Raw genomic sequence first — 24,573 nt, 5'->3', positions numbered from 1 at the left:
CTCTCTCTCTGTATCTCTCTCTCTCTCTCTCTTTCTCTCTCTCTGTATCTCTCTCTCTCTCTTTCTCTCTCTCTGTATCTCTCTCTCTCTCTTTCTCTCTCTGTATCTCTCTCTTTCTCTCTCTGTATCTCTCTTTCTCTCTCTCTCTCTCTCTCTCTCTCTCTCTCTCTCTCTCTCTCTCTCTGTGTAGATAAGGCAGGGTCTTCAGGCCAATGGCATCAGAGTATATCCACAGAAGGAATATGACGAGGACGCAGAGGAGCGTATATTAAACGACAAGATCAGGGTGAGAGACTTGTGCAAAAGTCAGAGACCGTGTTTAATTAATTATATATATAGATATACACTAGTTGTACTGTGTGTGACTGTGTATGTGACAAACATACTTATATTTGATTGATTAATTGGTAAAATTTAATGTGAAATTGGCAATTAATTAGAAGTTATTAATGTTTTAGGAGATATACCTGAGGAGATACACACTCTGATAACCACCTCACTGTCCATTTAATCAGCTCCACTGACAGAACAGACACTTTGTAATGCATTTGTTGCTATGCATACTTTGTTAGCGCCCTTTCAACCTGGTCTTCAATGAAAAGTCCTTTGCAAAGTATGTACTCTTGTGTGTAATGGGTATTTTTGGTCGTCGTCGTTTTCAGGAAAGCATCCCATTCGCCGTGGTGGGCACCGACAAAGAGCACCAGGTGAACGGGAACAAAGTATTGGGACGGAAAACCAAGTGGGGAATAATAGAAGGTGAGATTTGGGACACTTTTTTCACTGAGGGCCAAGAACAGAGCTCACTTTCTTTATTCGACCCTGCCATCTAGTGGTAGCTCTAAAAAACACACCCCTTATCTTAAGTATCCGGTGTGCATCACTGTCATTACGCTCCCCTCTAGTGGCCTGGATGTACCAAAGATTCTGTAGTAAACTTTTAGTTATAAACATAGCTGTCACTACATGGGAGACCCACCCTATGGAGGATAAAGTGGGTCATTTAAGGAAAATAAAGCAGTTTGGTTCTTTTATTTACTGAGCTACACAGGGGCATTTCCAGACTAGTACTGGGCCCACGCAGACTTTAGAGGAGCACAGCTGCGCCCCCTGTTGCCAGTCTGTTGTAGGGACACAAATGCACCTCTAGTAAAAAGCCTGTTAAACACTAAATAGTTAAAATGCTTTACTTTGCCATGGATGAGAAATGAAGAACAAACAAATACAAAAAAATATTATTAGTTGCCTTCATTCGTGCTTTTGTGCACTTTCTTGAACACGTAAAAACACATAGTAACACGTAAAAGTACATAGATAATGAGACAGAACTGTGTTACTAACCTTCTGCAGCTCCAGAGTTGAAGTTTTCATAAACAATGGTCTTAAAAAAGAACATGCTCATGAGACATTTATGTTGGGTGGTGTTACATGCTCCTACATTTATTTAGGGAATATCAGAGTGTTTACTTTAATGGTGTATTATACTGTATAATGAAGTACGGGGGGGGGGGGATTTCTATGGATACACCTTAATAAAATGGGAATGGTTGGTGATATTAACTTCCTGTTTGTGGCACATTAGTAGATGGGAGGGGGGAAACTTTTCAAGATGGGTGGTGACCATGGCGGCCATTTTGAAGTCGGCCATTTTGGATCCAACTTTTGTTTTTTCAATGGGAAGAGGGTCATGTGACACATCAAACTTATTGGGAATTTCACAAGAAAAACAAGGGTGTGCTTTTAATGTAACTTTATACTTTCATGAGTTATTTACAAGTTTCTGACCACTTATAAAATGTGTTCAAAGTGCTGCCCATTGTGTTGGATTGTCAATGCAACCCTCTTCTCCCACTCTTCACACACTGATAGTAACGCCACAGGAGTGTACTATGGTAATATCACGACCGGTTTGGTGCACAATTTATCAATAAAAGACCATCCCGCTTCACTTAACTCTGCAATGCGAGACCCCTCTCACACTCCTCCGACTGCTGGAATTGCTTTGGAACTCTTCTCCGAGGCTTACTCACACAGGAGGCCACCACAACAACAGCAGGACTCAGAATGGAAAGCACGTACAGCAGGACGACCTTATGTAGTCGCTCAGATACAGAGATAAGGCCTTGCTTATGTCACACGCGTGGACGAGCGTGAAATTTGAATCATTTGCATGTCTCAGGACGTCAAAAGCACAGACCTCAAGCTTCATCTCTGTCGGCTGATTCCTTCTGGGTGCAATTTATTTATTTAGGACAATGAATGTAACAACACTTTTGACAAACTTTGTTCACTGTGTCTCCTTTAAACACCGATTGTGCTTCTGTTGTTGCAGTTGAAAACGTTGCACATTGCGAGTTCGCCCTCCTGAGAGACCTGCTGATTCGGTGAGTGCTGTTTCGTCTCCTCTTGGTGTAATAGAGTAAATGTAAATGCAGAGATTGCCTCTTTTCTAGCTTTTCAGAACATTGCTGTGAGTGTTTGATGGCGGTCAGCCACATAAACACTAAAGAGATCAGTCAGGTTCTGGATCATAAACACCACTCCAGCTCATCACAATAGTTCTGCGTGCTTCATTACCCCAGAGTACAACACAGCCCCGTGTCAGTCTTTATTCCCCTCTAGACAACACTTGTGACCTTAGGCTCATGTGCAGCTGCTTCATTAAAATGATCACTGGAGTAGGAACAGTGTATCTACCCTCACTCTCCAAATAAGCACAGAAACAGATGGTAGGTAGGTGTTCCTAATCCAGTGATCGTTCAGTGTATTACTCTGTGACACAGATCTCAGTATACACACACACACACACACACACACACACACACACACACACACACACAAACCTACTGTCAAACCTGTGATCATATCTATCTCTCTCTCCCCAGGTCCCACCTGCAGGATCTGAAGGACGTCACTCACTACATCCACTATGAGACGTACCGCGTGAGACTGCTGAACGAGAGCAACGCCAACGGACTGGACTTTTCCTCCCTGACTCTGGAGAACGGTACCGAGAAGAACGAGGGTGAGAGCCAGCTCTGAGCGGCGCGTGTCCCCATGTGAGTGTGGAGGAGGCCCTTCATACACTCCTTGCCCCTGATACCCTCCTCGGTCCCGGGACTCCTGTGTGGAGAGAACTTTGGGGTTTTTTTTAAATGTCATTTTTCTCACAAAAAAAGAAAAAAAAAAGCAAGAACATTCTTCCTCCACGAGAGCCATCACAGAGAGGTTTGAAACAAGACTAAAGACAATTCCTGCGCAGTAAAGGCTTTTAAACTTCATATACGAGATTATTTTTAAAGGAGTCTATATTATGGGTCGGGTTTTTGGGAGATAACTAAGAGAAAATGAGAGGAAATGGGTTCAAATAAACCTGAGAATGAAAACAGTGGCTGTGACGATGACGATGATGATGATGATGATGATGATGATGATGATGTGAAGAAGTAAGTAGAGATGAAACAAACAGAAGAATGTGATCAGGGTGTTTGACTTTGACTTTAACCGCTCTTTTTTAGGCCTTTTATAAAAAGATAAACAGGTGGAAAACCTTAGACACCTTATTTTTTTATCCATTCTCGCTTTTTGGATGTTTCTAACTCTAGCTTGTGTATTTTTTTTACTGCTTGTGAGAAAGAGAGTCGCAGTCAATGTATAAGAGCAATTTTACCAAAAGTGAGATATGAGCTGTGTTTTATTCTGACGTCTTTTTAAATGATGCCAAAAGTAAAGGGAGTGACTTTGTCTTGGGGGGGGAACAAAAAACAGAAAACCAAGTGTCCTGAAGGAGCAGCATTTAGCACCGAGCCTAGAACCTTTTCTCTCTTCCTCTTCTCTGTTAAAGGTACATTTACTGTCCGTCGTTAAAATTGTGAATAGATTTAAAACTGTACAATTAACCCTCATCTCCGACTGTGTTCTATGAAAGCTACTGTACATACTCCAGTTTTGTTCTGTTTTATTCATTCACCATGTACTAACGGCTCCATCAAGTCCACCGTATTAATATTAATATCCATGTAAACACGATTGATTTATGATTAAATGATTGTCACTGTTTGTGCGCACTCTTGATTGATCTCGTTTGCCCTCTCTAAATATCCTCGGGGCTTTGAAAAAGGACGTCAAACCAAATGTTGTTAATATACCACTGGTTTTAATGATATGGCCCTTGATTGTGAGCCAAGAAGAAATGCAAACGTTATATACATTATTTTTATAGATGGAGTAATATTAGGTGTGCAACGTTTTTTTTTTTTTTAAGTGTGTGTGTGTAATTCAAACCTCCTAATCACTTTGTGGTAACAGCTGTGGTTGTATTAAAAAAGACAGTAGTCATTTATTTAAAACAGATGACTGTATGTTCGATTGCTAGCATAAAAACCACCATCTTTATGTCATTAAATCAAAGCTCACGTTTTTCAGGATCCACTCTTATTCCCAAAAATAGAACAAATCAATGGAATTTATAACAAATGCAGTGACAAATAAATTCACTTGCTATTTTCAAGCTACTTTATTTTAAGTTTTTTCTTGTTGTTCCGGTGCTTGAATGATAAAATGTACATGAATTGGCATAAAATTAACAATGTTACCATTAAATGGCAAAAGATCAGGAGAAAGTTCGAATCTTAAATTACAGTTACACCTTACAGAATGCTTTCAAACGTATTTTTACTCCTAATATAATCATTAGGGATCAGAAAACCTTCCCAGTAAACATTTAGCCGTTGATTCAACGTTGAAATAATGTAAATCAACGTCTAATCAACGTTCTCTTAAGGTTGAAAATGAAAGTTGAAAAGACGACCAAACACAGACATTGAAAAGACGACTATTAGACGTATTTTGGACGTCCGTTGACGTTATTAATTGGTCACGAAATAAATTACTTGTATAAAACGCGTTTTAGACGTCCACTGACGTTATCGATTGGTCACCACTTAACTAACTTATTAAGATGGATTTTGGACGTCCATTGACGTTTAAAATATGTCCTTGACGGACAGACTACTTTTAGATCTATTTTTAACGTCCAGGGACGTTCCTTGTTTACTGGGTTTACTCCTTCCAACTGTAACAGTAAACAGAGACTGGAGGGGGATGTAAGGCAGTGTAAATTACCACATGGCAGCAGACGGTGGGCTTCATTCAGTTTGTTAGGGTTTTATTTTCTGAAAATAAAACAGAAATTGGATTTTGAATCTAGAAAGTCTAGCTATCTGTCATTACAGGCTCGATCACAGTGATATTACCGCACTGTATGACATCCGATCTGATTGGGTATGAGCACCTGCTACTGGACTAGCACGGAGTTGTCATGTGGCGAATTACAGATACGTGACTACCACTGAGCTGCTGCTCATCCAGTTTCACAGTCAAACAGCACCTGAACCCGTGTGAACAAACCTGTTTTAATGACTTGGAAGTGTGTGATGATTTGGGCATTTGTGCAGTTTTATAGCGATAAACTTGCATTTCCAAGCTTCATACGCCATTTAGCTCCAGTGCAAGAAGCAGACGAAGAGAAAACAGAGAAGAAAGAGAACCGAGTAAAAACGGGTAAAACCTGAGCTTTCTCTTTCCTCCTGTGCACTCGGGGTCCGGGTGAACAGCGAGTGGCTCGTTATCATTTAAACGAACAGGGGCTGAACAGGGGAGAGCGCTGCTTGTTGTGTGTTTTTGACCAGAGCAGTTCACAGATGTCGTTAAGACCCCAGTACTGTGTTCACTTGTGGAAAAGAGTGAATGTCCCCTTTAAGCTTAATTTCTCACAACAAATCTCATTTTAATCAGAACCCAGTCCCATCTGCAGTGAAACAAAGCATTAGGAAAAGCTCTGTGGCCAAACGGGAGTCTCTTGTGGCTTTAAATCATTAATTAGACCTTGATTAGACCAGTCCCATTCCTCACTGGACTGTGGAGAGATGGAGGGAGATCCCTGTGTGGTTTAGATTTGAAGCAAAAGCATGGCTTGGGCAGATTCACACGCTCAAAAATCCTGTTAAAAACAGCTTTACGTCAGTGCTGTGCACATCATGAGAACTCTTCTTTCAGATTTACTGAGAAAAGTGATGCATTACATTCACTAGGTTTAAGTCTGTAGTTCCTCCCCTTTTTAAAACAGTTAAAAATAAGTGGCTTGATCTGTGTGTTATTCGTGTTATTATCAGCACAGGAGTTTAAATATTTCTTTAGAAAGACATTCGCTTCTGTGGCTAATGTTGGACAGTTCAGGAGTTTTATTCTCCACATGAACTTACTCCACCTTTAAATCAACTGCCCATTGACTTCCTTTATAATTTGTTTAAATATTTTAAACAATTGCACATACATTTATTATTATTATTAATAAATTAGGCCTCTTTTTTGTATGAACACATACAGAACCTTCTGATCTGATCTGGGCTCTGACCTGGTTTGGTTTTGACCAGATGTCGGCCTTGATCTCTGCTTACCTTTAAGCTTAGAATAATGAAAGTCAATGGGCAGATGCTTTAAAGGCGTAGTTAGTAGGGGACACACACACACACACACTCATAGAGAAGAATAAGAAAACATCACACACATTTGAAGGCAGTCACAGACATTTCCTTATTCTGTTTTAAGTGTGTGTAAACATTCCAGCTAAACCAACTCCAGCTTTAAATCCACTCATTCATTCCTTCATTGTCTGTAACCCTTATCCAGTTCAGGGTCGCGTTGGGTCCGGAGCCTATACCCAGAATCACTGGGCGCAAGGCGTGAACACACCCTGGAGGGGGCGCCAGTCCTTTACAGGGCGACACACACTCAGACACTTTTGACTCTCCAATCCACCTACCAGTGTGTGTTTTTGGACTGTGGGAGGAAACCCACGCGGACACAGGGAGAACACACCAAACTCCTCCCATTAGGACTGAATTTATTGTTAATGTATTGTTCATGTTACATTTACTGATGAAAATAAAAAATCAGACATATATTAACTCATAAATACATAATGGAAGTCGATGGGCCGATGATTTAAAGGTGGAATTAGTGCAGAAAGACAGAGAAAAACCACACCCACCTGAAGGCTGCAATTATCATATAACAGTATTTTGCTGGTACGGACCACGCCCTAGAGGCTGAAGCGGGGAGGTGAACTCAGAAGTGTTTGGGGAGGAGTAAAGGGCGGCTTATGAATGCGTATGAAGCCAGACCCCTGTTGGATAAATGATGAATATGAGAATGGGGTGGAGGTGGGAGCGAGTTTAAAACAGGAGGCTCTGTGTGTTTGATAATGGCCGAGCATGGCTCTGAATACAGGGATCAGCGGGAATGACCCAGCGTGGAGGAGAGAGCTGACGTAGTGAACAGTCGAGTCCAGATCCATCTCCTGAACTAAATGAAGAGAGTTTGTCTGATGCAGAAATGTCGTGGATTTGCGGGGTGTATACAGAGCTGAGAGGAGTTCAGGCGTGGTCCTACTCCCAAAATTATGTTATTACATAACTTCAGCTATGTTCTGATGAAAAAAAAAAATCAGCCCCAGTCACTGCTTAATTTTAAACTTAAACTGTAAGACAGTTGACCTGCTTTAAAGGTGAAGTTGGTTAGTGGAGTAACTCACACAAACACAAACATCAGAAAGCAATCTCTGAGTCAGTTTCCTTTTGTACAACTTTTACTAAAACGGTGCAGACTGGAACCAAACCATTTCAAAACAACAACGCATGTCTTACAAGGCACTGCAGCCATGAGATGGAGTCAAGGAAACGTTCCGCTTTTCCTAGTAAATAATAATCACTACAGCATTATTTACAGAAAACAAAAAAAAGAAGCCTAAAGTAAAAAGCGTTCCATGGATGGAGCGGGAGAAAAGATCAAGAGTGGAATGAGAAACGTGGAGAAGAAGTAACGACTGGACACTGTTCAGAAGCCTGTCAAAGGCTGCTTCAGGAACAGACCTTGTGCGAGTGGAACATCACTCGTATGATTTATTAAAACATGTACAATCACAAATATTGTTGACGTAGCAGATTTCTCAACATTGTCTCGATGTGTTGATGGTTAAACCGTTAAAAGGGAATTCACCTGTATTTTCTGAATTTCTGCAGAAACGAAGCATGGATTTGGTTTGGTGTGAAATGCTCTGTTTTGGAGCAACGTATTGAGTCTGAATTGTTCACAGTGGAGGTGAATGGAACCAGACGTCTGAAGCCTGTACGGGAACTGGGACGTTGATGTTGAATGGTTGGAGTAATGTTTCTGGAGAGAAACCCATCATATCTTTAAATACATTCGTGGTGGAGAGGTACATGCAGGGGGTCATAAGGCAAAATATTCACTAAAGAGAAGTTTTATCTCCTAATTTATTTTTATTTACTACAATATTCCCATCATCTACAATCCATATAAAACTCATAAGACACTCTGAGGTCACCACTAGAGGAGAGGAAATAAAATGCTGTGGTGTAGACGTCTGGTTACTATTCACCGCCACTCTCAATAAGTTCACACCTAACAGCAGAATTGTTCCAGAAATAACAGGAGAATTCATATTGAAAAGTTGGAGTTAGGGGCTGGATATTGACCTGCATTAAAGGGGAAGATCAGCTTTATCTCACTGGAGTGTTAACACTTATAGAGTTGTTTATAGGCACCACAGATTTTATATCAATGGTTTAAACACCTACCCAATTAAAGCAAACCTTCCCATTACACACACACACACACACACACTTTCACTGGGCTTCATTCAACTGCAAAATCTATATTAAAGAAATTGTAAACACCCCCCACCCACTGGCGGATGCAGACAAAGATGTTCCTTGTAAAATTGCACAGCACTTGTTCATGAAGAGGCATTTGTGGAGGCTAAAGCTTCTAGTTGTTTTAATTGCCTCTGCACACTGGAATTATACAAATGTATTCTGCCGCTGTGTGCGGCGCACTTCCTGTTTGGACTAAATTCCTAACCAACCAAAACAAATAGGTTCTAATGTATTATAGCCATTTCCTTTTTAGAGCAAACTGTGCCGCACAATTACAACCGGTGAAGAAGAGTACAGCCTGACTCCCAGCAGGAAGACCCTGACCATCGCCAAGAAAAGTGGGTCTTTTCTTTTGTTTACGGTCACGGTTTTTACAAAGTGATGTCCATTGTTCAGTTAAAGTAATCAATGCTATCAATTCTGGTTATAATTATTTTTGTAAAACAAGCGTTTGTGAAAATAATGTTAAAATAAATGAAAAAGCGTCTGAGGTGCCTATAAACGACCCCTGTACAGGTTTAGAAAAGCTCAGATGTGAAAGAAGTGAACGCCCCTTTAATGTCCAGCAGCTAGAAACTGCCGACGCACCAGGAGTGATATGGTGAGCTCATGAAATTCTTTCACAGCACGAGAACATTCACAGGGCTCTGGCCTTCCAAATGGGTTTTTTAAATATACAGCAAAACAACTCGGACAAAAGCTATCTCCAACCCACCGGGTGGACACTGCACTTCTGTAACAAGTGTAAAATCCAGCAAAAGCAAGGCCAGTGTTAACTCAAAAACTAATAACGCTCAAAGATTTCAGACACAACTCAGCGGGCCAGACGCAACACACATCACACATCCGACACCGGGTCCTGGTCATAAACACGTCTGATTCTAGCTCATTGCACACAGTAGGACTGTAGGGAAGGCATCTGCACAGGGAAGTCATCTTAAAGCTTGTCCATAGCTCTATTTCTCAATGGAAAGTTGTTGTAATAAAATGATGTAGTTTTTCAAAGTATTTCTAGGCGGTTTTAAGTGTTTTTTTTGTGTAGAATTTTACTTGTTTAAGCCTTATATCCAGTAAAATGAAGATGTATCCTCAGATGATCTGCCAATGAAAGAAGGCACTTTAAAAGGACTAAAAAAAATCACTTCAAACTGCTTAAATATTCTAGAAGTAGGTTGTTAGTTTTAGTGATTTTGTGCATTGAAAGCACCAGCTTCTACTGGCAGATCATTTCAAGTTTTTTAGAAAATACCCAAGAATTCAAGATAATTTTTCTGTATGAATCACTTAAAACAGTGCTTAAATGTGTTGAATAACTGTAATATTATTACAACTTCTCCATTGAGAAATATGAGAGTTGGACTAAACTTATGATGTTCTCGCTTAACAACATCGTTATACGCAGTGCTCCACCGTCCACAACTGTTGGAATTCATCGCTAAAAGGCGTCAGGCGTTTTGCATATCTATCCCCCTGGTTCTTAATATGAAAGCATTTCTAAGGGTCAGTGTGTTTCTGACCTCACTAACAAGAGCACACTCTCAGATTATTATTTTTAATGAATACAACACTTTATCCACAGTGTTATCGCTCATTTCCCCCCGTTTGTGTCACTTCTACATGTCCCTGACCTCACTGCCTCCTGCCTTAAAGTCAGTGGACAGGAGCTGGAGCAACTGCCCATTGACTTTCATTGAAATCAGATGGAAATGTCCAAACATGCTGGAGTACATCTTTAGGTATAAAGTACTATACACTCTCCGTTTCTTTCATTCCCAGTCAAAACAGCCTCTAAGACCAAATTCATTCATTAAAGAAACCCTCAAGGACCTCCAGAATAAGTCTAGTCCTAGACTATGTCCTCCTTCCAAAGGAAAATCACTGTTCAAAATGCTGTGCAGTCCAAGACTAGGCTTAATCCCTGTCTGGGAAACCACACCCTAAAGTTCAGTCAAAGAAGTTGGTTACACTTTTCTGTTTGAATTCCCAAATACAACTTTAGATTCTTCAGTTTATGAAATCAGTGTCTCTCTCAGAGATAAAGATAAAAGATTTAGACGGGGCATGTTATGACAGTGTATCTGGACCCTACCGTCCCACACAGTGAAACTAGACCAGAGCTTCGGCTCCTCGATGCTGTGCTCTCGGGTCGGGGTCAACCTCGAAACGGATCATTATCGTTTAAAAGGGCACGTGCAATAACCAGCCGTGGGGCTTGATCTTTATGGTGTTTTGACAAAAGCAGGTCACAGATGTTTCGTTAAGACCCCAGAACTGTGTTCTCTTGTAGAAAAGAGGGAGAATATGCCTTTAAATGTAGTTTATTTGATGTGGGCTGTGTATCTCCACTTTTATTTTTCCTTTCCTTATGTTCATTTTACTTTCTTTCTTCTCATGAAATGGTTAATTATATTTTGCTTCAGAAATGAATTCTGTAAAAAAATAATCATGGTTGTTTTGACTGGAAATTTAATAAACAGACTTTGGCTAAAACAAAACCGTCCTGTAACAAATCTGCTGTGAGAGGTGCATGAGTCGATCTGCAGCCTAGTGCTTTATTCACAGGGATATGATCAGCTTTAAAAACTGACTTAAACAAAACGGTCCCCACTTTTCAGACTGAGAGGATGAATGGCGTGGTTCACGGAGAAAACTACGAGTTGTTTTTGTAAAATTATTTTCATTTTCATATAATTGTAATACACCATCTCTGAGGGTTTCACAGAATATTCCTCTGTAGCGATATATATATTAATATTAATAAGTATACTCTCTCTCTCTCTCTACGTATATCATCTGAAATGGTTCTCGCTGACTGTGTGAATGGAGAGACGATGAGAGAATGGAAGAACAGTGTTCCACAGCCTGTGTTTTATTCCAGGCTTTGGTTAAAAATGAACACCCCTTCTCCTCGGTGGGTAAGAGATGGTGGATGTAAAAATACTGCAACATGGTTCTGGTTACAGGAAACACAAGGAGAAACAAGAACGGAGACTTTAAACCAGCATCCGTCTGTGGAATTGGCTCAGAATGGTTCATGTCCAGGCCTCAAGACTTTCTACACAGATCCATTTTGGAACGATTCACGAGTTCAAAAGAGCTGTGTGTGATCCCAGGTGTTCTGTGGTTGTTTTATATCATTTTCCCCAAAGGAAACTTTAAACAATGCTTTTAATAAAGGTAAGAGTTCTCTATAGAACAGTAAACACTTATCGCTCAGAGTTATTAGAACGGTTCCTGGCCTGGGTTTGTCTCTGTGGAGGATGTAACAGGTAAGTAGTTGAAAATAGCTGTTTAAAGACGTTTTTATGTTAGATTTAGCACGAGAAATGTTCTGCACGGTTCCTTCGAGGGTTCTTTAGTAAAGCTAGTGGTCCTATACACTGCACTGTTTCAGAGTGATGACGAATATGTTGTATATGGTACTATGTAGCACCAATGTTCTTCTAGTGTTAAACCCTGGACATCACACCAACAGAAGAACCCATTTCAATCAAAGAACCTGATTCAAGAAAGTGCAGTAACCATAGACACATATTCCCTATTCACCATGCACCATGCTTTTTTCCTATAAGACTTTGCTAAAAAACCCTCGACGAGTGGTTTTAGGTTCTGCTAATCCACAAACCTGCATGTCCAAAAGTTTCCATCGAATCGTGTCCTAAAGAACTACAATAAAACAGAATCAGCTGAGTGGCCTGGGCCCAGCGAGGTGGGTCACTCTGTGGTCAGCGAAACCAAAACCCTGTAATGCTTTTATTTTTCTCTGTACGTCCCCACCAGAAATTACCAGACCATTGTGATGAAGCTTGCAGCCTGGGCTAATAACAAAAGAACCAGCTCTGTCCAATTCACCTGACAACAAAAAAAAAAACAAAAAAAAACACAACAACAAATAATACAAGCTCAATGACGGTCAAAGCCCTGCCGTTCAGAAGCGATTCCGCAATCCCTGCTCTTTCCTATGTGATCCCAACTGAGCGGATTCTGTTGCGCGAATAACACACGCTCCTCTTTGTTTCAATAAATAAATAAAACTTTATAAATTAACCCCCACCGTCACACGGTGAAGCAAAAGCAAATAAATACAGCTCCCAAAATAACTCAAGTCACAGAGTGTGAGAATCAAAAGTGTCCTGTACAACCTGCGCTGTTAAAAATAAATAAAGGTTCCTGATTGGTTCCTGGATTTCACTGGTGTAGATCCTTTACATCATGTGCAGGTTCCTGAAATGTATTTACAAAAAAAAATAAAATAAAAAAAATCAAAACTCTCCAATGCTCCCAGGAATCCTTTCAAAAACCTTTATTTTGAAAGGGGTCATCTGTAACAAGTAGCCTCTGACCTCTATGGAGGGCCTGAATGCACAAATCCCCAAAAATCACACCCTCCAAAGCAAACAGGCTTAAGTTCTAATGAACATCATGCAGCTCCTGACCTGTAAAGCCCAAAGCCTTCAGAGTCCAGGGTAAGAACCAAAAGCCTCTGAAAGGCCTGAGGGATAAAACCTGGCCCTTCATTAGCAGTTTTGACCACACCTTGCCCCAAGGAAAGGTCATTGTTAGCTTAGGCTCTGTCTAATCGCTGTGCAACATAAGCGTGACATAAACCACTTTCGCTAGCTGCTAATTCAAGGAAACATTCCAGAAGTAGGTGTTTACCTGCAGTTTTTTGTGGTCTTAAAGGGACACTCCGGCCAAATGGCCATAGCTATGTCTACTGTAACCATGCTTATTCTGCTCTTAAAGGAGGTGGAGTAGAGTTTAAAGTGAGATTTCCTAGTTTAAATATAAGAAACCCCACCTTCTGAAGGTGGGTGATGCTTTTGGAAAATGTCTAACACTTTAAGGGCAGATTGTTCTTTTTTGGTGAAGGCCAAAAAAAGTAGCTAGCATTACAGCTAAAGAATTAAGATTTGTAGGCAGCACAATTGTTGTATGTTGCGTATAGATGTGCTATGCATGCTGGGTAATATAGTGAAAGAGATTTCTATCTGGAAAAATTCAAGCCTAAGTAAAATGACATGGCAAATCTCTAATTAAATGGTAGTTTAAGGCTGGAGTGTCCCTTTAAAAGCGAAAAAAACATCACTACAGTCAGAACACAGAGTTACCACATGATAGATGATGTTTTTCTTCAGAAATGACCCAAAAGTAAGGGTCCAAAAAGTCTTTCCTTCACATATAAAGTTCCCATGTATAGGGCGTGAGGTTGTTGTGATGACAGCGACACAAAGTTACAGTGTAATCCCAATCAAAAAATTTGAATGTTGATGCTTCTTACAACTGTAAACAGCACAATCCAATCTGAGATGATGGTAGGGGCACATATGTCCCATGAGAGGACACAGAGCTGGTTTTATAGAAGTGTATACTTCACATAGATCCCTGCGTATGGAGTATTTCTACTTTGTTTTCCATGCTGCCGCGAGGAAGGCAACACAGATGTATCCCAAACTGAAAGCGATGACAGTACTGCGTCCAGAGTAAAACCTGGAACTGTGTTAGAAAGCACATCTATGGAGAACCCAACTGCCTTGAAGAGTGAGTTGTGGTTAAAGATTTATCTACAAAGCTGTTTTAAAGGAATACTCTAGACCTTTGCAGCTGCATCTGCTTCTGACACATCTGCTCCAGATGGTCGGTCTACACAGATCATAGTTTTTGACTTGTTTCCCTTACAAGTAAATACATAATTCTGGAATTAGGATAAAACGCTGTGTCCAAAACTGTGTCCTATTCACTACATAGTGCACTATTTTGGGGCTCTGTCAAGTGTAGTAGTGTCCGAAACATAGTGAACAATTTTCAGGCACTCGACAATCCCACAATGCAGCACAAAAAATAACGTACAACCCATGTACACTAGCGGATTACAGATACCCATAATCTACTGCATTGTCTGGTAAAAACATGCATAAAGTAGTGTCTGAAATCATTCACTACCCTCCTAAACGCAGATCCCTATAATAGTGTCATTAATAGTAAGTAATAGAGGGAATAGTGAATAGGGAGCCATTTTGGACCTAGCGCATTGTCATTAAATCAGAATCATACAAATTTGAAGCTGCTTTTACAAAATAAAAGTCTTCCCCATCACTTTCAGTTTCCTGAAAATGTTGCTGGTATCCGTGGTGACAGGAAACACATTGTTTGTATTATATTACCATGGATTTCTCAAGAAACTAGTCCTATTTCTGAAAGGTCTTAGCACCTAGACTTTAGACTTAACCATTTGGAGTCAATGGACAAGCCCATGTACTAAATAATGTTTTGGATACTGTTATGAAAATCAACACCTGCATAAACCTTTTATTAACACCTCCAAAGGCTGATAGATGTCAAAACACTTGCAACTATTATGACTGACACTTGTTGGAATAAGCCTTTGCAAATGTTTATGTACGTTTATGCAAATGTGTCCTTCAGTGAAATATTCCAGAGTTTTGCATGAACTTTAACGGACACAGTCCAGCAGCTGCCGACTGACTTCGTCCTAGATTTTCAGGTAAGATTTCAGTGCAGGGAAACGTGCTGAAACTATCCTCTGTGGAAAGTGATGACACTGCATGGACTTAGAGGACGGGGATCAGGAGAGTATTCCTTTACACTTTAGAAGCTTTCTGCATTTAAGTCATTTGTCATGGGGAGGGATAACACTGGTCTGCTTTTATTACCTTACATCAGCCTCCCACACCCTGAGGAACCTGGTGGTACCTTGAGACATCCCTGGTGAGGACACTTCAAACTGTAGGAGCAGGGTGGCCTTGCCCTTAAGCGAGGGATTGGCTCGCAACCTGCAGAACCTTAATGAGCAGTCTCAAGAGACAGCTATCAACTCCACATAGATGGGTTGTGAACTGGGCTTGCTCAGCTGGTAAAGAACTGATCTGTGACCTGGACAGTCTGGACCCAGCTCCCATCCCACCTCTGGCAAGTTGATGGTGGTCTCTTTAGTACGCTAGTTCAGATTGCATAGAATGCAAGGTGCTTCCTTGCTCAAGGGCAAATCCTCCCTGTTCCTGGCAGGGAGTCTCAGAGTTCCTCGGGGTCCAGGGATCTGGATCTAAGGCAGTACAAGTAGACCAGTGGGTACCCCATGCATCCATTGACAGTTTTAGACAATGACTATCTAGCGCTTTTGCTTATACTGGTTGTGGAAAAGGACACCATGTGTTCCAGCGTCCGTAAAGGGCTCGGCACCGTTGTGTGTCCTTCATACAGCCCCCACAGCAGCAGAGGACTAATATTGAAACCTGCACACAAGTCACTAATAACTATAGACACCAAAATGGAATGAGAAATCAAAGGGTTTCATAAAAAGGCCAAGCTCCAATGGAATATCTACTGTATGTACAGCAAAAAAAAGTCCCTTTACAGTCTCCCTACCCCCTGTCCCTTCCAAAAAAAAAGACAAATGTCCTTTAAACCAGTTAAACAATTCAAACCCATGTTGTTTCCTGTTTAAATTCGAAAATCCTGAAGTGAAATGATCTGTCCACAAAAGATTAACTTTCTGGACAAAGAAAACAAGAGGTTTGTGTTTTTAATAGATAGACTTATGTGTCTTTCCCTTTTGCGTCCTCTTCTGTCTCTATTGAAGCTCAAATGAGTCCCGAGACCTTTTGTCCTTCACCTGAATGTTCACAGTAAATCCTCATCCTCATTCCAAACAAAACAACGACTTAAAAAAATAAGATTTGGAAAAAAAAGGAAACTGCAAGACAAGAAGCGAGAAAGCGTGCAGCTCTGATGCGAAACTCTACGCAGCTGTTTGCCTCCTAAACAGCTGGGATTTCTTATTTTTTACTCGATAAAGACGTAAGACTCAGAGAGGCGTCTGGCGTGTAGCTGTACAAGAAGCAAAAAGAGAGAGAGAGAGAGAGAGAGAGAGACCCTGTTTCAACAGCCGTCCTCCATTTTCCTCTCATCCTTTCACACTCTTCCTCTTTCCGTCCCTCCCTTTTCAAAGTTCACAGAGCCAGAGAGGCCTCGTTCTTCCGCCTCCAGAACAAAAAGCCAATATGAGAGGAGACGAGGGACAGCTGTGTCGAGTGGAAGGCGGATGGCTTGAGTGGCGTGTCGTATTGATGAAAGGTTCGAGCCTCTTTACCCCCTTCCTTTGCACTTCTACACTCCACTTTCCTGCATCTGCCCAAGGCCTGTTTCGGGACACTCGGTCACTTTCTCCGACCTGGTAATCCAATCCGTGCGCTTTTCCGGCTGGTTCCGTCAGCTCCCATCCTCATGGTTTCTCCTCAGTTCCCTGGCTGGGTTCGGGATGAAATGGGGGTTAATCATCAGTCTGGTTTCTTTTCATTTGTCTGAAGGAGGAGGTTTTAAGTGGTGATGGAGGTCCAAATGGTCATCTACTCGATGACCATGCAGCGAGGCAGGTGCTGCGAGTAGTACTTGAAGAGTTCAGCCGTGGCGCCAGGGCAGTTGGTAAGCTCAAGTTCCTCCAGCTCCTGCAGCTGGATCAGACCCGAAAGGCCGGTGGTGGTCAGCAGGGGGCAGCCTAATACAAAGCAAAGACAGAGAACGCACACATAATCACACACACACACAAAAGCTGAGAACCTGACTCCCTGCCCACCGCCCACGTCCAGTTCTAAGAATAATGCAGTAATGTACCGGCAAACAAATGACACCACGGTTTCATCAGCCTATGCACCTACACCATGTGGCCAAAGGTTTGTAGACACCTCTTCTGATCAGTGTGAGTAGTGGACTCAACTGCTGTAAATGGTGCCCATTGCTGGTATTCAGTTACACACACACACACACGTTGTATAACCTCCACAGAAAAGCACTGAGTGAGAGTGAGAGCAGTTGCCTATGAGCTTAAGTCCATCAAATTCAGTGCCAGGCAACAGCTGGATGTTGCTCATGTAACAGCAGTCATGACTTATGTTTCACAGCAGATGTTGGAACATGTCTGTAATTTGATGGCACTCAGCCTAAACATTAACAGGCACACACTGACGTCCACTTCCACTCATCCCAGAGGTATCAGATGGAGCCCCATCATTCCAGAGAACACAGTTCCACTGCTCTGCAGCCCAGTGCTGGGGATTTAAGCACAGTGACTTAATGTTCAAGTTCAGCTGCTCTCGAGTGTCCGGTTTGTAACTTATCTGTGAACATTATACATACCGTGTCCACTGTGGGTGCACCTTAAAGTAGCTGAATCCACTCATGATATACACGTACCTGCCAGAGAAAGAAGGCGCAGACTCCTCATGCCGAAGAGATGCTGCAAGCCAAAGTCCTGCACCTGGTGGTGGTGGTGATGATGATGAGGATGACGATGAAGAGTACACATAAATATATATAAATATATGAAAAGTCTAATAACAATACATTTGTAAAATAATTGCAGTATAATTACCTGACAGCACCAGCGTAGATATAGACTCCGCAGTGAGGACATGGTGGAGAGATAGCCAAGACCTGTGTCTGTGATCCGTACACACCTACACACACACACACACAGAAAAGTTAAGTATTAGTTACTTCGGATCTCTTCCTTCGGTGCTATTGCAAATGCATCCTTCTCTTGACTCCTATGATCTGATCTAGTGTCTGAATATTGGACACAGCACATATCTTCGACATATGTGATCTATGTAAGCTACTGTCCACTTACCTGTCAAGCACCAACTCCTCTAGCTTGTGTAGGTCACAGGCAATATACTCAAGGGCCATGTCGGTGATCCTCGGACACCAGGACAGGTCCAGGCTACGGAGCTTGCGCAGGTTCTCGGCCACCAGCTCCACACCGTCGTCCGTTATCTTGGAGCAACCCGACAGGCTGAGGACAGTGAGGTTGGGCAGGCTGTGGACCATGTTGACCACGCCGTGGTTGGTGATCTCCCAGCAGGAGTGCAGCCTCAGCGTGTGCGTGGTGTAGCCCTGTTTGGCCGTGAAGTAGGCCATGGCCGTGTCCGTCACGTGGTAGGCCTGCAGGCTCAGCTCGCACAGGTTGGGCAGCAGCTGGGAGATGGCAGCGATGGCATCGTCCGCCACGTTGATGCAGTCGCTGACGCTCAGGGAGGTCAGACGGGCGTTCAGACTGGACCACAGACCAGCTTCCGTGAAGTCGTTACAGCCAGACAGCTCCAGGTGCAGCAGGCCCTGCATCTGCTCCAGCATCACCTGAAAATTATAATTAAATATGGTCAACTATATGAGGTTAAGTACCCTAAACACCAAAGACTACCTTGTAAGCCTCTGATAGAATATGGCCATCAGAGACCACCACCTTTAAGGGGTAAAGATTGATTCATTTCACATTGAAAGCTTGTGATTTGTTGGAGATGGAGAGTGTGCAGTGCAATGGGAATCGGAGCAGACTCCATAAACGACTGGACAATATTTTCCCACAGCAACAAACACAGGACAAGTCGAGAAAATGCAATTAATTCATTTAATTAATGAAGAAATTTCAGCTGCATAAAATATTATGACCAGGATTAGCAGAACAGCAAGCTGTGCTCAAAATCATTAGGGAACAGACACGCAATCACAATCAATTACACGCATAATGACCTTTACACATTACAATGAATTTATAACTAAAAGTGGCATTAACACGGATCAGAAAAAGCAAGACAATTCCGAAGTATTTTAATAAGGTTTAATAAACACTAGGTAGTATTTTTACCTTATAATTACAGCTACAAAATCATTGTGATGCTTCACAGATCTTGAATAAGGAGAACAGAGCCTATGTCTTTGCTACTCTAAGCTCAGCACTCCAGAAACTACACTATGTAACTTTTGGAGGCAGGTAGGAAATGGTAAATGTAGTACTTTGAACAACTGGACCTAGCAGCACAATGAAGTGTGACAGACATATGTTCAATACTGTGAATGGTTGAATGGTTATTAGTGTATGTTAATTATGAAGATAACGAGAGCCATGCTTAAGATAAACAGAAACCTGGCTAGTGCCAGTTAGCTTGTCAGCAGCTCTGTGGAGCTCCATGCTCTAGGCTCCACTCAGAGCAGTCAGAGAAAGTATTTACTGGGGGAAACATTTTTTCTCAGATGGCTTAGTTCTCGCCTCGACCCAGAGTATCAGAGAGAGGGAACTTCTGGCTTTTAATTCTAATCACATTCAGTGATGTTGAGCTCTGGGCTCTGGGGTGGTCAGTACATTGTTCTGAGGACGACCAACAACTATTTAACTTCTTCTTTTGTGTTTGTTTCTTATTCTTTTTATCTAATCTTCATAGGAACATTCTGAAGAATGAATAATGAATAACTTGTACTTGACTACCAGTCTGATTGCTCTTATGGACAGTGCTAAAAGTTTCTAAATGTTGTAATTCATCCACCGATGTTAAACCGCACTGGCAGCAAAACCACACCCCATAAAGTGTCCACATACTCTATCATTTCCGGAAAATCAAGCTTAGACTCATAAAAATGAAACAAATCCTTGTTTTCAACATTTGTGTGAAAGGATTGTGCAGTTGTTTTCCTATTACTGTGCAGTTAGGTCAGGATTAACCCCCACCATGTTCGCAGAAAAGCCTTTTACTTTTTTTTATTCCTCATTAAAAGCGCTGCCAAGAGCCATTTCCAAATATGCGGTTCCTCCTTGTGAATGACACAACCATTTTTAATTACATAAAGAGGATTAATTTACAAGTGTGCAACAGCTGGGTTTAACTTAACGGACGTCCTTCACTGTCTCTGTGTGTGAACTAGTCATAATTTTCATTCAGAGGGACACTTTATTTGTATTTCCATCAAAATATTCTTTAAGAGACAATAAACATGTTTCTGACACAATCAAGTTTCAGATCTGAGCAAGTCCACAGCTGCTGTGTCCATCTGTGAGAAGAACTTGCAATTATGGGTCTGAAAGAATGCAATGCTGCTGAGAATCCCTGAGAAATGGAAGTAGATGCAAAAGAACATAATCCAATGGTCACCGTGGATACAGTTGCTCTGCTTGTGCTAACACTGACCCAGTCCTAAAACTCCTAAAACTCAAAACATGGGATATTCGGATGTGGGTAACTCCAAACTAGAAGAACAGGGCGACCTTGCCCTTAAGTGAGGTTATGCCTCGTACCCTGCAGAGTCCTGAGAGACAACCATAAACTTTCCAAAGTTTGGAACATGGAAGAAACCAAGTAAAAAAAATGAAGGTAAGAAGATCCTAGTGTTTCAGAAGCCCAGAGCATCACTGAATAGGTCTGGGATTATTCAGATCATGCAAAGGAAGCTCTGCGACTGAACTGACCATCTCTGACCATCAATTGATGTTTCTTGATAAGAGTGGAAGGCAAAGGATGGACTCAGTAAACTCTCAATTGTGGTCACTGTGAAGGATCCTATGCCCAATGCTCTCAGTATGCTAAAAGACTGTATCAAAGATGGATGTTCAGAATCTAGACTGACCCTGATGACCTACTTAGAGATCCCAACAAGAAGAGATAGAGCAAACTGCTTTCCATCACTAAGCAACCACATGCTGCTTCCTCAAGTGCACACATGGCGTTATGTCTTAATCATGAGAAGTAGTTACAAAATGATCTATTTGGAGAGAAATGACCAGCAGCCTGGACACAATTCAATCTACAGTATCTACAATCTACAGCATGTAGAGTGAATATCTACAGTACACAGCTGTATCTAGTGTATCTTTACAGTGAATATCTACAGTACACTGTATATACAGTAGCTGTAGATACATTACCGAGTTTAAACACAGTGCAGCACAGTACATTATATTGGCAGTATTGTCTCAAGAATTTTTTTGCACAGCTCAGACCACACGAGAGAGATGTCAGTGAGGCAGGGCACAGACTTCATGCTGAAAGAACTAATTAGACTAAAAACAAACCGCTTTTGTGGCCAGTTCTCAGGGTCCTGCCTCCTGCTGAGAGTCTGGGCAGGGTCCAGGCCTTGTGCTCACTTCTGCTCTGCCCTAGATTTGCACGAACATTTTGCACAATTATCAATATCACGCTGTAATGTAGTATAAATAACAGGTTGTTACGCCGTTTAGATTCTGCTCAAATCTCAAACACTCATTCATCCTCTTTGGATCCTTTTACCTTGAGCTTTATTATCTGCACCACCAAAGAGTACACTGTAAAACATTTCTTGTAAATTTTACAGTACTGGCAGCAGAGTTCCCAGCCATTTACTGTATTTCAAATTTACAGCATATTACTGTAATTGAATAATACAATAATTTACTGTAAATACTGTGATTTACAGTAAAATAGTGGCAGCAGAGTTCCCTCCCATTTACCGTATTTTTACAGGAACACTACTGTATTTCAAATTTACAGCATATTACTGTAATTGAATAATACAATACTGTGATTTACAGTAAAATACTGTAGCAGACTCGCTGTAAATTTACAGCAATTTTTTTACAGTGTAACATACAACATTTATGAACTGCTTTCACATTTTTCTATAAAGTGCTACTCACAAGATAAAGAACAAAACTGCTCTGCAGTCCCAGAAAGAAACCGTTTATGCTCCATAGAATGGGTTGACCGAATGGGGGCGGCCATGTTTAAAATAGGTTGAGTGCAGAATATTTGATATGTCCAGGCCACTAGGTGCCAGTGTTGTATTTGTGTCATAATCTGAAGAAGAATAACTGAAAACAGAAGAAAATGACAGATTGTTCCTTTGAAGATGATGCTGTAAATAGTCTGTGCACTTGTCTTGTTTTATCAGTGTGTCATTGTCATTCGCTGGTCACTCAACCAGCCCAACTCCTCTGCCTGAAATGGCTCTCACTATTCACTACATTACTCACTATATAGTGCACTATTATAGGGAACTGGATACAGGAGGGTACATGTGGAATACATGTGGGTTTTCCAAAAAATGCTTATTATGGGTATCTGTGGAACACGCTCTCTGAAATAAAGTGACTCTGAATCTGGTTCTGATTGACCATCTAAGGCCTAAACCTTTGAGAATAAACTGGCGTGGACAGCATCGCTAAGGACTGAAGCGTCACCATGGTAACGGCAGCCTAGTCTGAGAATAGCAACAGCTCAGATGGAAGTGTGATGAGTGGAGTCATGGCTGCACATTCGTTTACAAAAAGGAGGATGACTATTGCGCAATCTGGACTTCTTCTCTGGTGCTTTGTGAGTGCGTTTTTTAAAATTGTGTCTATTTTCCTTTCCTGTTTGAAAAACTTTGAGCTTTTCCCCATTAAAGAAAACAAGTAAGTGATCTCCTTAATGTCTCTGTCATTTCTACTACACAACAATCAGGTGTGATCAAATGGAAAGTCAAAGGAAACGTTAGTCTCATGGTACTCAGACACAATTCAGATACTCCTCCTGAGCCAGTCAATGCAGCACCTGAACACATGAACCTGTAAATCCCACAAGGCTAAGCAGGTCTGTACTTGGATGGGAGACCAAACCTTGGGAAAGCTAGGGTTTCTGCTGGAGGTGGTATGGAGGGGCAGTCCCTATGGTCTGTGTGGATCCCAATGCCTAAAACCAGCCTGGTCACTCCCTCTAGTCTCCTTCTACCTAATAGCATATGTGTGGTGAGCACAAAAACATAAACATAAAGGCATTACCTCAAGTCCCGCATCTGTGATGGTGGACCTCTTGAGGCTGACGGACTTGACGCCTTTCTTGGACAACGGGTAGTTGTCTATGAACTCACAGATGTCCAAGTCTGAGACTCCCACCAAGCAGAAAGACTGGAACCCGCGGAGGGCGAAAGCCTGGAGGCTGATGAACTCCTTCTCTCCATTGGGCAGATGGTTGTAGAGTTCCTTAGCATGGAGGATGGGGGTCACTCCTTCCCAGAACTTGGGCTGGTATAAAACCTTGCGCCAGGTCTTGCACACCTGCGCCAGGATGCACTTTTCGGCACTGGTGAAGTACCACAGCAGGCGGTTGAGCACCTTCTCGTCCAGGACCAGCTGCCTCTCCAGCAGGGGCTTGGGGAACTGCCTCAGCGGGGGTTTGATTGCCATCAGCGGGCTATTGTCTAGGTCTGGGCCCAGAAGAGATGCCGCTGTAGGCAAGGGATCCAGGTGGTATGGTAGGCTCGGAGGTGGCAGGATGGTGGGCACCGAGGACGATTGACACAGACGGTTCTTGGCGGCAGGCGTGCCCTTGGTGATGCTGGCCGAGCCAAGGCCGTTGGGCTGGGGGGGCAGCTTGACCATGCCGTTCCTCGTCACACAGGGAGGCTTGAGGTCACTGGGAGTGGACATATTCAGCTTTCAGAGCCTTGGAGAGAGAAGGGGGAGGCAGGACAAAGTCAATGAGCAGAAGTGTTGATTCATTCAGTTTCAAAATGATACTGATTCTTTGGGAACTGATTCAGAACATAATGACACCTCAAATTGGAGTAAAGACCAATTCTGGCTCCTAATCAAGATATTTTCACCATGTTTCAGTTCTGATTCTTAACTAAGTGAATCATTACACTGGGCGCTTCCTAACCACACACTCAGTATTAATTCTAGCCAATGTTTGAGTGTGTAGAATGCAGTATAGTTAATCACACAAGTGCCAAAGTTAAGTATATTATAAAATCCATAATTCATGCTAGTCGATTTTTGAGTATGGTAATGATGGATATTACTGTCCCACAAACCAACAGTAGATGGAAAGGGACAATTTGTGTTCTGTCACAAATAGTGCCCTACTCCCTACATAGTGCACTTCATAGAATTTTAGACCGAGCACTAAATTCTGAAGCTTATAGCCAAATATAAATGGTTTTATTGTCTGATATAAATTCAGTATTGTAATGCAGATGTATACACTGCACAGTGTAGAGTGATTTAGAGAGTTTCAGCTTTTGAAAAAAATAG

The 24,573-nt window shown here is 41.8% G+C and overlaps 2 protein-coding genes across 6 annotated transcripts in view; one reads left to right on the top strand and one right to left on the bottom strand.

Annotated features, from left to right (window-relative positions):
• septin12 (septin 12) overlaps positions 1 to 4,519 on the top strand; it is an 89,248-nt gene extending 84,729 nt beyond the window's left edge. For 3 of the 5 annotated variants that reach the window (XM_066641769.1, XM_066641771.1, XM_066641770.1), the window contains exons 7-10: positions 191 to 286; positions 663 to 759; positions 2,333 to 2,384; positions 2,886 to 4,507. In XM_066641769.1, the coding sequence (XP_066497866.1) occupies positions 191 to 286; positions 663 to 759; positions 2,333 to 2,384; positions 2,886 to 3,042 (402 nt within the window). In that variant the 3' untranslated portion in view covers positions 3,043 to 4,507. Of the gene's footprint in view, positions 1 to 190; positions 287 to 662; positions 760 to 2,332; positions 2,385 to 2,885 lie in introns of all 5 variants that reach the window. The other 2 variants (XM_066641766.1, XM_066641768.1) reach the window with 2 other exon arrangements.
• A 2,382-nt stretch (positions 4,520 to 6,901) lies between these two features.
• Positions 6,902 to 24,573, bottom strand: part of fbxl16 (F-box and leucine-rich repeat protein 16) — a 30,036-nt gene continuing 12,364 nt past the window's right edge. The window contains exons 2-6 of the mRNA XM_066642171.1: positions 23,320 to 23,983; positions 18,385 to 18,893; positions 18,127 to 18,211; positions 17,949 to 18,012; positions 6,902 to 17,253 (exon numbers count right to left, since the gene is read on the bottom strand). Of these exons, the coding sequence (XP_066498268.1) occupies positions 17,105 to 17,253; positions 17,949 to 18,012; positions 18,127 to 18,211; positions 18,385 to 18,893; positions 23,320 to 23,967 (1,455 nt within the window). The 5' untranslated portion in view covers positions 23,968 to 23,983 and the 3' untranslated portion in view covers positions 6,902 to 17,104. The remainder of the gene's footprint in view (positions 17,254 to 17,948; positions 18,013 to 18,126; positions 18,212 to 18,384; positions 18,894 to 23,319; positions 23,984 to 24,573) is intronic.

The sequence above is a fragment of the Hoplias malabaricus genome, chromosome 13, assembly GCF_029633855.1.
Source record: "Hoplias malabaricus isolate fHopMal1 chromosome 13, fHopMal1.hap1, whole genome shotgun sequence".
Taxonomy (NCBI): domain Eukaryota; kingdom Metazoa; phylum Chordata; class Actinopteri; order Characiformes; family Erythrinidae; genus Hoplias; species Hoplias malabaricus.
Note: the sequence above shows the minus strand (reverse complement) of the source record. Positions and strands in the feature narration are given on the sequence as shown.